The sequence below is a fragment of the Clarias gariepinus genome, chromosome 28 (assembly GCF_024256425.1).
Source record: "Clarias gariepinus isolate MV-2021 ecotype Netherlands chromosome 28, CGAR_prim_01v2, whole genome shotgun sequence".
Lineage (NCBI taxonomy): Eukaryota > Metazoa > Chordata > Actinopteri > Siluriformes > Clariidae > Clarias > Clarias gariepinus.
Genome location: NC_071127.1, coordinates 17,198,461 through 17,213,118, shown reverse-complemented (window position 1 = coordinate 17,213,118; position 14,658 = coordinate 17,198,461). Strand labels below are relative to the sequence as shown.

Sequence of the window (14,658 nt, the reverse complement as noted above, 5' to 3'; positions counted from 1 at the left end):
AATACTTAACATCCCCGAAGTCGGTTTGATTGTAAGCAAAGAATTCCAAACTTCTCCGAATCAATAATAAAATTTATTACGAAGGTAAACCTAAGCAATAAAGGAGGTCGGGCACGAGAGCGAACAATGAAGAGCTGTCCATAATGGGTGATTTTTAAAAGCCTCAAGGGCGGGACATATTTACCTCCAGTTCTGCCTTTCTTTTAGAGTCACATTAAGGCAAACATTATAAAACAGATTATACACAATATAAAATCGGTAATATGAAAATATTAAAAAATTAAAAACACATGTTCTGATATATTATTTTCCATAGTGGAACAGAAAGGAAATCTACTGTAGTTCCAGGTTGGTTAAAACTTAGAAGGACATCCTAAGAGTGCATAAGCTTAAATTGGATCTTAAGGCTGACTTTTGTAGCTTTTTCTGATTCTGAATATAAATTTCCTCCAGGGCATCTTATTCAAGGATACATTTAACAGAAAACAGTCGTCTCATACAGACATTTTAGTTAAGCAGAGAATACTGTTTCATTATTATTATTATTATTATTATTATAATAAATAAGAACATTGCAGTCTGTGATGTTTTTGAACTGGATCCAGTTTCATGATGGTTACTGGTTCTTATTAATACAGGTGAGTCAAGAGGGTGTGGCCAGATTCTAGCCATTACTGAGTCTGTGTTTATCCAGAGGTGGAGCAATGCCTAAACAAGGAAAGGACGCAGGTGATATATACATGCTGCAGAACGACAAAAGTGTGTTAGAGAACTATACAAAGAGACAAAGAGTGTCAGTCCGTGAGAAGAAATGAGTTTGTGAGAACAGCCTCAGGTTTTCCAGGTCGGACGACTTCCAAGGTCAAAGAGGAGAAACAAGTGACACTAGGGAAACCTCTCTAACATGGCACTTTTATCAAGGCTGAGCTGTTATGTTGCCATACTATTAATATTCAGTGCTTCGTGCCGGGCTGACCTATTAAGAAGCAGCAGTCAAGAATCATCTAGCAGCGGCGCGGAATCGGGAAATTCTTCCTCGACCGTCACAACCGTGCCAATTGTCACATGGAAATGGCATCATGTGGAACAGCCGTACTTGGTGGCCCTGTGGATCCTCGTCTGCTGGCTTTGCAAACTAGGTAAGCAGAAACTTGACATCCATCCTCCTTTGGTTAATGTGCATGAGAGTTTTACTCTTATTAAGGCAATTACAATGGCATCGCTTCCACCGAAGCAGATTAGCACTTTTTCCTCCATCAGTTGAATCTACTCTTCAAGTTTAATACTCTGATTATAAGTCCACTTCATGTATGTTTTGGTTCATGCTAAAGATCCATGAATAAGGGATTATTAAGGGGATATGTCTCGCTTTTGGAAATTCTGAGTTAAAGTACTCTCCTGCATATACTGTATGTGTGTGATTGTTTTTTGGTTTCTTTTAACCGTGCCCTGCAGGCCAGTAGTATATTTAATAACCCAGTGTATGCAAACCAGTTCAGGAAATATCACTCAGTCTGCGGTGAATTAATGCGTAACATTTCTGCTCACTACTAGTGTTTGGAAACAGCCCGAGTTAATAATGGATGATTTAAATGACTAATGTCTCACTTGTGTAACTGGACGTCCTTGAAGCGGTGAGATGCTACTGTGAGTGGCGGAGCCTCTAGCGGTGTTTTGGTAAGAGAGAATAAAAAGTCAGACACACATTACCACCTACAGTACCATGTTATTTATAACTTTATCACAGGTTTTATGCTGGATGCCTTTCCTGACACAACCCTCACATTTTATCCAAGCTCGGGACCGACACTGCATTCAGTGGCTGGGGTTTGGGTGGGAATTGAACCCAGGCCTTCCAGGCGAGAAATATTATATAAAAGTATAATACTGCTATACTGTAAAAAGCATCGTATTTAAAATCTAGATATCAGAATACAGGTGGCTAAGTGGGTAGCAATATCACTTTGCACCTCCAGGGTCGGGGTTTGATTCCCACTTCTGTGTGCATGTTCTCCCTCTTCTTGGTGGGTTTCCTCTGGGTTCTCCGGTTTCCTCCCACAGTCCAAAGACATGCAGATTAGGCTAACTGGCATTCTCCAAATTGCCCGTAGTGTGTGTGTATACATGCAGGGTGTACCCGGCCTTGTGCCCTAAGTCTCCTGGGATAGGCTCCAGGCCTCCTGCGACCCTGTATACAGGATAAAGTGGGTGGTATATACAGTAAGTGATATCAGAATATAAAGATACCTGTATAAACTTCAGTTTAAAGATTTTAGAATCTTTTATAAAGTCCTTTTTCGCTTTAATACAATTCAAGTGCTGTATTTTCATGGCACGGAGGAAATCTATGTTGTAACAATGGCTTCGCGAGCCAGAATCCGTTAAAGCTTTAAATATATATCTACATTTATGACTGTTTCCAGACAACCTCATCCAGAGCGACGAAACCTCCAAAGCGTAGATTATCGACCGCCTTGGTCAAGGGCCAAACATTGGCAGATCTACGGCACTGGGGTTTGAACCCATGATCTCCTAGTCAGGCATCAATGCAAATCTATTTTGGTGTATAAATAACCGTAACTCTGAGGGTCATGGTGATTCAGGTAGGCATTGTTGTCTTGTACCCTTAGGTTTACGGTCCAGATCTTCATGGGTTTCCTCTGGGTACTACTGGTTTCCCCATCATTTTAAAGATATGTGACTCATTTTAAATGTGTATATCGTTTCAAAGTGTGAGTGAAGTGTGAGTCTGCATGCACATTCAAGCTGCCCTTTGACTTTTGCCCTGAGATCCCTGGGATAGGCTTCATGCCCTCGCTCCATGACCCTACACAGGAAACGCAGAAAGGAAAATGAATGAATAACCTTAAATCGCTTTGTATTTGAAAGAAAATGGTATAATATCATACTAAACGTCATCACACTCCACACCGGATGGCTTACTAACGGACGTTTGGAAAGATCTGTGTCAATCATTAAAATGAAGTTCCTGCAGAGGACATGAGCATTAACTACTGTATGATTTTTTTTTTTTTTTACTTTTTAAGGAAACCTTGTTAAATCATTTGAGTTTCGTTACAAAAATGAGCAATAAATGTCCATTTCAAGGTCGTTCCTTTTGTGTGGTTTGGCTGTTAGCTTTGAAAGAAACCAGTTTTCTACCAAAAAAACTAAACAAAGACATATTTGTTAAGAATAAGCGCTCCAAAACTATATTTTGTATCAAGGTCGGTATGTTTGGTATGTTTTTAAACTAAAATACCAAATACCGTATGGCAGACGCCCTTATCCACAGAAACTGTCACATTTATGAAATATGTTAAGACTTATATATATATATATATATATATATATATATATATATATATATATATATGAAAAAAAAAAATTAAAAAAAAAAAAAATATATATATATATATAAAGATATATATACAACCTTTCTTTTCATTAATTTCTTTTTTACACATCCCGCTAATATGCATAAGAGTTTAATAGTTACATTATATCTATAAAAAACAATTGTATGTTCTATAGTTGATTGAGAACCATGCACTGTTTACTTTAAATAAGATCACTCCAATTTGAATGCTTTTTAAATGTTTTATATCTGCTGTGCAATAATATTTCTATAAATGAGTAACATGTCCTGCAATATAACTAGTTTTATTGTTTAATTAGTGGCTGACTGGTCAGATTTACTGTATCACTAGAAAGTTATAATAAAATAATTAAATCAAGGAATTACAGTGTACTCAATTCAAATTGTTCACTGAAAATTGTAACAGTGCAAATGATTGACTTGCATTACTAAAAACATTAGTAGATTACTTTTTTAAAAATTTTTTATTAGGGCCCAAGAACTATAACAACAGTCCCATGATGTCATAGCGTGTGAAGTGTGTGAAGGGTCGTCTTGTTCTTCTAAGGATTTTTTTATTTTGGGGGTCCTAACATGGTCAAAAGTCTTGAAAATCAGCACACAGGTTGGAATCTGCTTCCATAAGGACACTTGAATGGCTGGGTATTATGGTATTGACATGTCCCCTTTAAATGCCCACTGTGCCCACTGTCTTTCTGGTGTGCTCGGCCGGCGATGACGTGGGGTGCTTGGGCCCGATCATCGTTGTAAATTTTATTTTTAATTTGCACCCTTTGATGTGTAAATCTCAAACAAACAAACAGAAAAAAAAACAGCACCAGCTCTCTATCTACTCTAAAACAAATAAAATGTATATCAAAGTCAGGATGTTTGGAATGTTTTGAAACTGAAATACCAAATACGGCAGATGCCCTTATCCTCAGCAACTGTGTAACACCTTTATGAATCATGTTACGACTTCATAAATCAGGGTTAATCAAACTGTAAGGTCTAATCTAACTATTAAACTATTATGCACATTATTTGTATGTGTACAATTCATATATATAGATATCACACACTCCTGGTTATGCTGCTGCGATTGAGTCAGTGCCTAGAACATAGTGAATGATAAACCAGCTCAAACATTCACACACCAAGTCTTGTACCGTACGAAACATTTAAAAAGCATTACGATGGCACTGATCCAATTATAATGGCTGTCAAAGCAGTAGCACAGACATGAGTGTCATATGGTGATTTATTTGTACAAAAACCTGAAAAAAAACAACATTTTCTGTAGCTCTGTAAAAATAGTCTTAATACCTCATTGTTGTACACATCCAGCTATAATATTTAAGCAGTCCGATTCCATTCATTTAAGTAAATCAATGGATTCGTCTTACAGTTTGATGAGATTTGAGTTTGAGTTTTATGGTTCTTGAAGTCGTAACATATTTCATCATGGTGACACATCAGATGTATATGTTTTTGAATCTCTTTCATCAATCAAGGTCAGTTTAAAGGGTTGAAAGATTGATTTCTCAAGAAATCACGCCCCCCAGAGATGAAAGAATAAAAGAAGTGTAGGACAGAGAGAGAGAGAGAGAGAGAGAGAGAGGAGTACACACTAAGCAGGAGTGTGACAAAAGGCTACTTTCATGAGCAATTTTGGACCAGACATAGCTACTGAGTAACTCCGCAATTCTGCAGAAGGCAAAAAGAATCTACGATGTTGCTCGACACAATGCCTCGCTTTACTCCTGTCTGTTTGCTGGCGGTTGTGTTTCTGATATCTTCTACCCCACTGGCTGGAGGACAGACGCATAATCATGGAGGGACAAACTTAACTCATGTTCCTGTAGTGACATTAAGATGGGGCCATGTTGAGACTTCTTACCTGGTAGTACTGTGGATACTTGTTGCTGGAGTGGCAAAGGTTTCTGGTATGTAATGTAATGAAATACTATAAATATAGGTGCATGTGGCATAAGCGTGTTTGTAAGTAATTTGAAACTCTGCAATGGGTTAAAACAGAGTGTATTACTTTAGATTTAGGAAGACATTTTTTAGAGAGAGAGAGAGAAAGAGATAGAAGTCTGACTCCTCTTGTAAAGAGAAGTCTATTATGTGGTTGCTCCATTCAGACCTCTTGACACCAGATATGTCCCTAAATTGGACTTGTAAGACACAGTGACAGACTGTTACATTTTTGTCTTAATAACCGGTTTATTTGACACCTGGTTCGTAAATGTAGGAATACTGCAAAAATGGACGCCCTGCCCTAAATGACGCACTTTAGCTCTCCAGGTAGATTTTTTGCGCGTACCTGCAAGGCAGTACCATGTCCCAATCGTCAATAAAGGATTCAAAATGGATGCTCATGGGTATTTATCGAGTCCTTCGATGCCTTTTGTTGAACCCCAGTGGCTGGGGTTTGGCTGGGAAACAAGCCCAGGTCTTCCAAATGGTTCCACTAATGTCCTCACTAACTAGGTCTATAATTAGACATGGGACTGTGGCAAATAAGAATGAGGTAGGGATATGTGATCATACCAGATATTTCATAAAAGGTATCAGTTATAATGCTGTCTGAATAATCTCAGTGCTACAAATCAGCCTCATTCTTATCCTCGTTTTTAGTTTGGTATTAGATCCTGAGTGGCAATCCTGTTTCCCTCTTGGTATCGTTGGTTTAGTATTAGAAAAGACTGGAATATATACAGCACAGCAACAGGGCAATGGTTAACTTGTCAAGGGTCCATGAATGAGCATCTGTCAAACGAAAGCACAGTGTTTGGTGTTTTTATTTGAATGATAGTCCTCAATTCCTTTCCATGAAATAATCGTTGGTGTAAGCATAGATCTTCAAATCTGAATATTAATTTGCTATGAAAGTGTAATTATGATAAGCATTCATACTGTAGGCCTATATGCAAACCATCACACTTTTTCCAGCCTCACTTATGGATCTTGTAGCTGAGTCAACCACACTTCAAAAGCTAGTTGAAGGATAGGCACCAAAGGAACAGTCAGTTCTCTAAGGTGATGTGTTGGGAGTAGGACAAATGGACACATAAGGATCTGAGAGACTATGATGATATATAAATTGTGATAGCTAGATGACTGGGTCGCACCACCTATAAACCATCTGGTCTTGCCTATAGAATTGGTTTGGGAGACCTGAAGAACTGGATCATGAAACGATAAAGGAAGTGTGGGTGGACTGTTGGATCTAAACCATGGAGGGCCCACCTTACAACTTAGAGGACTTTTTACTGTTAATGCCTTCATGCCATATACCCCAGCACATCTTGTGGAGTCCATGACTAAAGAGGTCAGAGCTGTTTTGGCAGCACAAGGGGACCTACTCGATATTAGGCATGTGGTTTCAGTGGTTTGTGCATATCAGCGGTTGGCTAATGATTCTGGCACAAAGATAGCTAAACATATTTTAGGCTCATTTTAATTTAATTCCAGTTCTGGACAACTATGGTCTGGATATTTATGAAGGTTATGCATAATTCTTAAATTCATAGTAGCCCTATCTGTGGCCACAGGACACACTGCTAGTCCCTGTCAGGGGAAAAACTGGTGATCCCTACGGGACCTAATTAATTATTTAAGAATTAGGATTGGATATCGTTCCCAACCAGTTTGGGATAGTTTATGTGATAGTTACGCAAAATACGTATATAAATATATACATAAAACCAGCCATGTAAATACAGGACATTATGTGTTCTGGGAAATGCCCTATATTTTGTCCTGGGAAACCTGCATACAGTAGGTGGTAATGTGGTTCTTTGTGGATCTTTTGGAATATAGAGAGATAGTTCTATAGAATGATATAATCTGTCCAGATTATTTTAATTGATTCATACCAACCAATCAGTTCTTCGCTCTCTCTTTGCAGTGATCCAAATGAATACTTGGCTCAACAGCTTTTTTCCTGAGAGTGGACTCCTGATCATCTGCGGTTTCATTCTGGGTGGTATCGTCTGGGGCGCAGACAAGGTACAGACATTTTCGCTCAAGCCAACAAATTTCTTCTACTTCCTGCTGCCACCAATCATCCTGGACACGGGATACTTCATGCCCAACAAGCTTTTCTTCAGCAACCTGGGTGCCATCCTGGTTCACGCCGTTATTGGGACAGTCTGGAACGCGGCAACAGTAGGGATATCTCTCTGGGCCTGCTTTTTGGGAGGAGCTATGGGTATAACTAAATGTTTCTTTGCACCTCACACCAACCTTTATCTGACACAATTAATTTGGTAGCAGTATGCCTTATGCAGTGTACAGATGCTTTTATGTTTTTGTTCATCAGGCGACCTCGAGATCGGACTGTTACAGTTTCTGCTATTCGGCAGCTTGCTAGCTGCTGTAGACCCCGTGGCTGTGATCGCTGTATTCGAAGAGGTGCATGTAAATGAAGTGCTGTTCATCTGGGTGTTTGGAGAGTCGCTGCTCAACGATGCAGTCACAGTGGTCAGTCCTTGCGTTCAAGATACAGTTTCACGGTTTAATACCTGACAACTTTGATCTCACATTTGATTATAATTTTGATCGTATTCTCACTTAGGTGCTGTACAATGTTTGTGATGCCTTTGTATCTCTGGGAGCAGCGCGGATTACTGCTGGTGAAATTATCAAAGGCATAGGTGTGGGACGAAGCCTTTACATCCTATCATTTTTTTGTGCTATGAAAATTGTCAATCATATTTGTTTTTTCATGCATTTTACCTTTTTTTTTATCACCTCTTCCCTTGTATGTCTTTCCTTAGTCTCGTTTTTCGTAGTGGCATTTGGCGGTGCATTTGTTGGCGTCGTGTTTGCCGTCATTATCTCAATATTGACCAAGTACACAGTGAAAGTTCGGGTCATTGAAGCTGGTTTTATCTTCGTGCTCGGCTACCTGGCTTACCTCACGGCCGAGATGCTTTCACTCTCTTCCATCCTTTCGTAAGAACATATTCTTTACGAGCTTTTTGATAAACGATTATTATTTATTTATTTGGTATCAAATCTCCCACTAAGGTATTTAATACAATTACTCTGGAACTTAGCATAATAATTAAAAGATTACGTTGTTTTTGAAGGAGTCACCGATCGTGAATGTATCACATTGACTTGTTTATTGTTGCTTTTACAGAATCACTTTTTACGGTGTTTGCTGCCAGAAATACGTGAACGCTAACATGGATGAAAAGTCTGTCACTACAGTCCGGTACACTATGAAAGTATTCGCGATCGGTGCAGAGACCATGATTTTTGTCTTCTTGGGATTGACTGCGATCGATACTGTCATCTGGACGTGGAATACCGGATTCATCCTTCTCACGCTGCTCTTCGCTATAGTCTACAGATTTATCGGTGAGTCAGTCGTGTTACATTTTAGGGTAACAGAAATAATAATCTTTAACTCTAATCAAATCTTTATAATTTTCTACTTATTACCTGCCTTCTGTTGTTTGGTAAATCTCCAGGCGTCTTTTCATTAACTTGGATGCTCAACCGGTTTAGACTGGTTCCCATGGAGATAATTGACCAGATAGTCATGAGTTATGGTGGCCTGCGCGGGGCCGTAGCGTACGGGTTGGCAGCTTCGTTGGATGAGACCAGGATTAAGGAGAAGAACCTAATCCTCAGCACAACCCTCATTGTGGTGTACTTCACGGTCATACTTCAGGTACATCTGCCACATCTTCACGTCACCAGCAGTAGAGAAAGTAAACTATATGGCGAAAAGTATGTGGACACTTGATCATTACACTTTCTTGATTCCAAAGTCATAGTGTTGCTAAGCCATGCATTAAAATGCTTAAACAGGTTTCTAGTTTTCTTTAGGAAGGGAAAATTCTAAAAATTGTCTAGTAGTTTGTGCTAACAGTTTGTTGAAGAACGCCATAAGAACGTCATGATCAGGTGTCCGAATATTTATGATTTTTTTTTTTTGTTGAATCAGTTATACCAAAAATCTTTTGGTTTCTCAGGGTCTCACTATGAAGCCGCTTGTCAAATTCCTTAAAGTCAAGCGAGTGGTGCCGTCTGAATTGAAACTAATTGAGAAAGTGAACAACCGGGTAACTTAACCTATTGTTCTTACACAACACAGAACATGCATAAATCCATTTCGGAAACTGTAGGTATACAAGCTTGACTGACTTTTACTGTATATATTTCCGCCACAGGCATGTGAGCACATTCTCACAGCAATGGAGGACATTTCCGGACGCATAGGAGACAACTGGTGGACCAGAGGGTGCGTGCGGGAACGTTAGGCTTTTTCTTGTTCTCATTTAGAATTTGTATATTATTATATTGTTTAAGGTTTTATTACTCACGTACTGTAAATTTTTTATCAGATGGAAGCGGTTTGAGGGAACCTACATCACTTGGTTTTTGCTGAAACCAGAAGCCAGGAAAAACCAAGATTACCTTTTCAGCATTTTCCACAAACTTAATCTGGAGGACGCTATTAATTATGTTACCGAGGTGCGATTGCTATGGTTACGAATGGTCTCTTTATTTGAATTTCAGGTTTAATATGACTCTCAACTGAGGACATCTTGTTTTTCTTACCGCAGGGAGAAAAACGAGGATCGCTGGCTTTCCTTCGCAGCGATGAAGGCGCTAATGTTAATTTTGAGAAAAAAAAGTATGGTTTGGAGTTTTCTGGAGTGATGCCCGACATCACGTCAACATTAGACTACGGCAATGGTGACATGCCAATGACTGCGGTCATGTGAGTCTGGATTTTTTTTTTTTTACTATATGAGCCAAAAGTTAACACAGAGAAGGAAATGATGTACATGCAAATAATCCGTTCAAACCACTCAAAAAATGTTACCAATATTACCAATTTCCAACACTATAATCATATTTTTTATTTAATTTTTTTTTAAACTAAGCGTGTAAATAAAGTAAAATATGTAATAAATATACATTAAACCTCACTTAACATTAATTTATGTTCCTCTCGTTACTGGCTGCTACCAAACCAAAAGTGTCTCCCTTTTACTAAAATTCTTGGCACCCATGGTGCTATGTCTTCACTAAATCTTGCACAAAATGCCAAAAAAAACAACAACACAAAATAGTAAACTCGCGTCGCTTGGCTCTCCACTGATGCAAACAGGTTTTGAACGCCTTCTGGATATACATCCGACTTAGCCGGTGCTCGGTTCAAGTCAGTTCCTGAATTCCTGCATTCAATCGGAACCGGTTTAATACTTGGTTTATTACGCGAGTTTTGGTTCCTATAAAATGGCCAGAACGCGTTTGTTTCCTGGAGTTTTGGTAACCGTAAAAATCCTATTGTTAGAATATTTAAAAACATTCCTAGCACTTCGTCTTGCAAGTCATCTTGCACCTCCACGGTCCGGGTTCGATTCCCGCCCAGGGGTCTGTGTACGTGGAGTTTGTATTTTCTCCCCGTGCTTGGTCGGTTTCCCCCCATAGTCCACAGACTTGCAGATTAGGCTAATTTGCATTGCCAAATTTCTCAAAGTGTGTGTAGAGTACTACATTCTCATATTCCGGTAGTTGTAAAACTTACGCATTATAAAGGTAATGAAAACTTTCATTCTACCTGACATATCTGAAAAACAACAACAACAACAAATGCTGTTTTTTAAACTAGTTCCTTTATGCTAATATGATACGTAACTAGTGTCACTAATGTTTTAAAATGTTGTAGCTATTCCCTGAGTGTACTGTAAGTTCATTAGTGCGTTAATGTAATATGATATACCTGTAGTATGAGAAAGGTACAGTTTACTTGAGGGCATAGGGTCACCCTTAAGGTCATGTCCTTAGATCTAAGAGTGTAAATAGTCACCTGCTTGTACTATACTTACAGTAATGAGAGTGAAAACATAGGCCTGTTTATGATCGACACACCACTATACATTCATTGTTGCCTTCCTGAGGTTAAAATGTTTCTTATAACCTTGGAAAAAAAAAGCTATGCCACAGTAACGCACAAAATGAAGTTCTTTGTTGTTCCATTTCCACCCAGACCGAACAGCATTCCCTCTGTGTCTCTGAGCATTCATGAGCAAGATATGAAAGACGTCAACGATGACATCAATGCCCATCACTTACTGCAGCAACACCTGTACAGGAGCAGGAAAAACGTACGTCTGCCATCCACTTAAAAGTCATACATGCTCACCTCCCTAAGAAATCTTAGGCCCATCCAGTAACACTGTACATTTGCCTTTCTTTTCACAGCATCGCCACAGGTACAGCCGTAGTGACTTTACCATCAATCAGAATCAAGATGAGGTACAGGAGATCTTCCAGAGAACCATGAGAAGTCGTCTGGAGTCATTCAAATCCGCCAAGATGGGGGCCACTCCAGCCAAGAAGATCACAAAGCATTCCAAAAAAGACCCAACCCAGAAAGTGAGAGCTTTTTTACAACATACGATAGTAAAATCATCTGCTGCTACTTAATGCACAGTACAAAGCAGTGCATATATATGCCTTGGACACTTGAATATCACACCCATAATTTTGCCACACATTTAGAAGTAAAATATTATACAGTATGTCTTTGGATGCAGTAAAATTTTGAATTCCTCCTTACTGGAACTCGGAGGCCCAAACCTGTTCCAGTATGATGATGGCCATGTGTAAGGAATCTTAATGAAGACATGGTGTGTTAAGGTTAAGCCCTGACCTTAATCCCACTTGGATGAACTAGAACTGAACCCTCCTCTTCATCCCAACATGAGCACCTGACCTCAGAAATGCTTTTTGAGCTGAATAAACATAAATTCCCATAGCCACACTTTAAAATCTAGTGGAAAGCCTTCCCAGAAGAGAAGAGTGGAGCTCATTATAACAGCAAAGAGGAAACTAATCTGAAATGAGATATTCAGCAAGCACATATGAGTTTGATGCTCAGGTGTCCACATACATTTTGGCAATATAGTGCTTATGTACTGTATATCTGGCGGTACTGTGGCTTAGTGGTCAGCGCTATCACCCTGCTCCTCCAGGGTCTGGGTTCGAGTCCTGCCTCGGGATCTCCATGCATGGAGTTTGCATGTACTCTAAATGTGCTTGGTTGGTTTCCTCCAGGTACTCCAGGTTCATCCCACAGTCCAAAGACATGCACTCGCTTACTCATCGTCTATACCTCTTAATCCTGTACACAGGGTTATGGGGGGGCTTGAGTCTATTCCAGGAGACTTAGGCCACGGGGCGGGCTACAGCTTGGACAGGATGCCAATCCATCGCAGCCACCATGCCTAAAGCCAAAGACATGCAGATTAGGTTAATTGGCGTTTCCAAATTGCCCATAGTGTGTGAATGTTGCCTAGAGGTCATTCCATGGTCGTAAAAATGGAAATGAATACAGTGGTCACTATTGGCTTCCACGGTTCCTAGTTAGATGAATACTATATATCTACTATAATAATCTTGTGTGGTTTTTTTAGATGTCTATTGGGAAGCCTTCAGAAAGCACAACATATCCATATGGAGATGAAGGTAACATGGTTTATTAGTATTATTTTCAGTCTATTATTTTATCCAAGATACATTACAATAATAATATATCATTCTTTTATCCTGGCTTGCATACTGTTTAGATTTCGAATTCTCAGAAGTAGAAAGTACATCCAGTGGGGATGGAAAGGCTGCAGGTGGCAGTTCTCCTTCGAGATATGCAACTGGAGGTAAGCACCAGTGTTCATTCTAAAATCATTACATTGTAGACAATCCATTGTGCATGAATGTTTTGCAAATGTTACACTTTTTTTGGGAACAAGGTATAGAAAACCCAGCGTTCATGCCGGATATGGATGCTCCTCCTCCTCCGTGGTTAACAGAGGCTGAGAGTGACATGAGCATAGCACCGTCTCAAAGGGCACAGCGCCCCTTGCCGTGGAGTCCAAGCAACCTGCACCGCATGGCACCTTTGAGGTTCAGTGATAACTCAACAGACTCCTTTCCGATGGCAGATACCACTCCCATGGAGGAATCACATGAGGAACCATTTGAAGAGCCACCTAAAAAGGATGGCACACATATGTAACCTTTACTTTACTCATCATGGCTACTAAGTATGCCTTTGGACAAGAATAAGATCAACAGAAGTTAGACTTTCTGTTATATTAAATTTTTTGGGTTTGTCCTTGCTTATTTCTATCTGGTTAGGACATTTGTAATAGCGTGCCAATAGCTTGCAAGACAAACATTAGGATGGTCTTTCTTAACCAGGGTCCTGGAGGACCCCCTGCCTTGTAGATTTGTTTTTTTACAATGTGTTTTCTTGCATTCCTAAACAAATGATTTAACCAATCAGATAATTAACATCCTTTTCGAAGTTGAACTGGATGTTGCAGAGCAGATGTTGTTGGACTTTCGGTTGCTCCAGTTGAGGGGTCGCCACAGTGGGCCATCCGGTCCGCACACAACTTGACACTGGTTTTACACCAGATGACTTTCCAGTCGCGACCCTCCCATTTTATCCAGGCTTGGAACCAGCACTGCATCCAATGGCTGGGGCTTGGGCGTTGGGTGGGAATTAAATCCAGGCCTTCCGCATGGCAGGCGGGAATCCTACCACCAAGCTACCAATGCCCCGGAGTTGTAGAGCAAATAAAACACTAATAGGGCCAGAGGTTCTCCAGGACCAGGGTTAGGAACCGTTGCAGTAGTGTGATGTTACTTTTTACTTGAATGCTTTTTAACAATGCTTTTTTTCTTAGACAGTGGACAGGGATATTCTGATATCCTAACACAGTCCTGCAACTGATAATTTATGCCTTGTCTCCAACTTGACATAAGTGGCAGTGTAGCAATGTTGAATAGGTTAGCATCAACATATTTTGGGTAAAGGCACTTTTACTCAAGTAAATTATTATATGCCTTCTTTCTTTTATTTGTCAATAGGTAAATCAAATTGTTCTCCATTTACTTAGCAAACTTATACTATCTTGTTCTATTTGTGTACTAATTGAACATGTAAGCTTCATTGGTGTCACTTAACGTGTCAATCCTCTGTGAACCCTCTAAACGCTGAAACTTGTAAAATGAGGTCAATGGTTATTTATTTATTATGCCAAAATGTAATTTAGTTCTTTATGCCTAGATTGTAACTCTTAATTTATGTGAATGTCATATGTATATGAATTTATATGTAAAAAATTATCTGGTAATTATGGACAATAAATATAATTAATGCACATTTCCGCACACCTTTTTCCCTATAAAGCTTCTTTGCAACAATGACCATTGTTAGAAGTGCTATATAAATAAAACTGATTGAATTCTTGCCTCAA

The 14,658-nt window shown here is 39.4% G+C and overlaps 1 protein-coding gene across 2 annotated transcripts; it reads left to right on the top strand.

The window, feature by feature from the left end:
* The first annotated feature begins 758 nt into the window (after nt 1-758).
* LOC128515666 (sodium/hydrogen exchanger 3-like) lies at nt 759-14,658 on the top strand. 2 transcript variants are annotated; one of them, XM_053489771.1, is made up of 16 exons: nt 759-1,139; nt 7,275-7,577; nt 7,689-7,849; nt 7,944-8,022; nt 8,146-8,323; nt 8,514-8,734; nt 8,848-9,050; nt 9,355-9,444; nt 9,553-9,623; nt 9,727-9,856; nt 9,949-10,106; nt 11,382-11,499; nt 11,597-11,770; nt 12,811-12,862; nt 12,964-13,050; nt 13,144-14,658. In XM_053489771.1, exons 1-16 carry the CDS (start codon nt 905-907, stop codon nt 13,407-13,409), a joined length of 2,526 nt encoding a protein of 841 aa, XP_053345746.1. In that variant the 5' UTR covers nt 759-904; the 3' UTR covers nt 13,410-14,658. The 2 variants fall into 2 exon arrangements, with proteins under 2 accessions (XP_053345746.1, XP_053345747.1); XM_053489772.1 differs by lacking the exon at nt 759-1,139 and adding an exon at nt 5,043-5,304.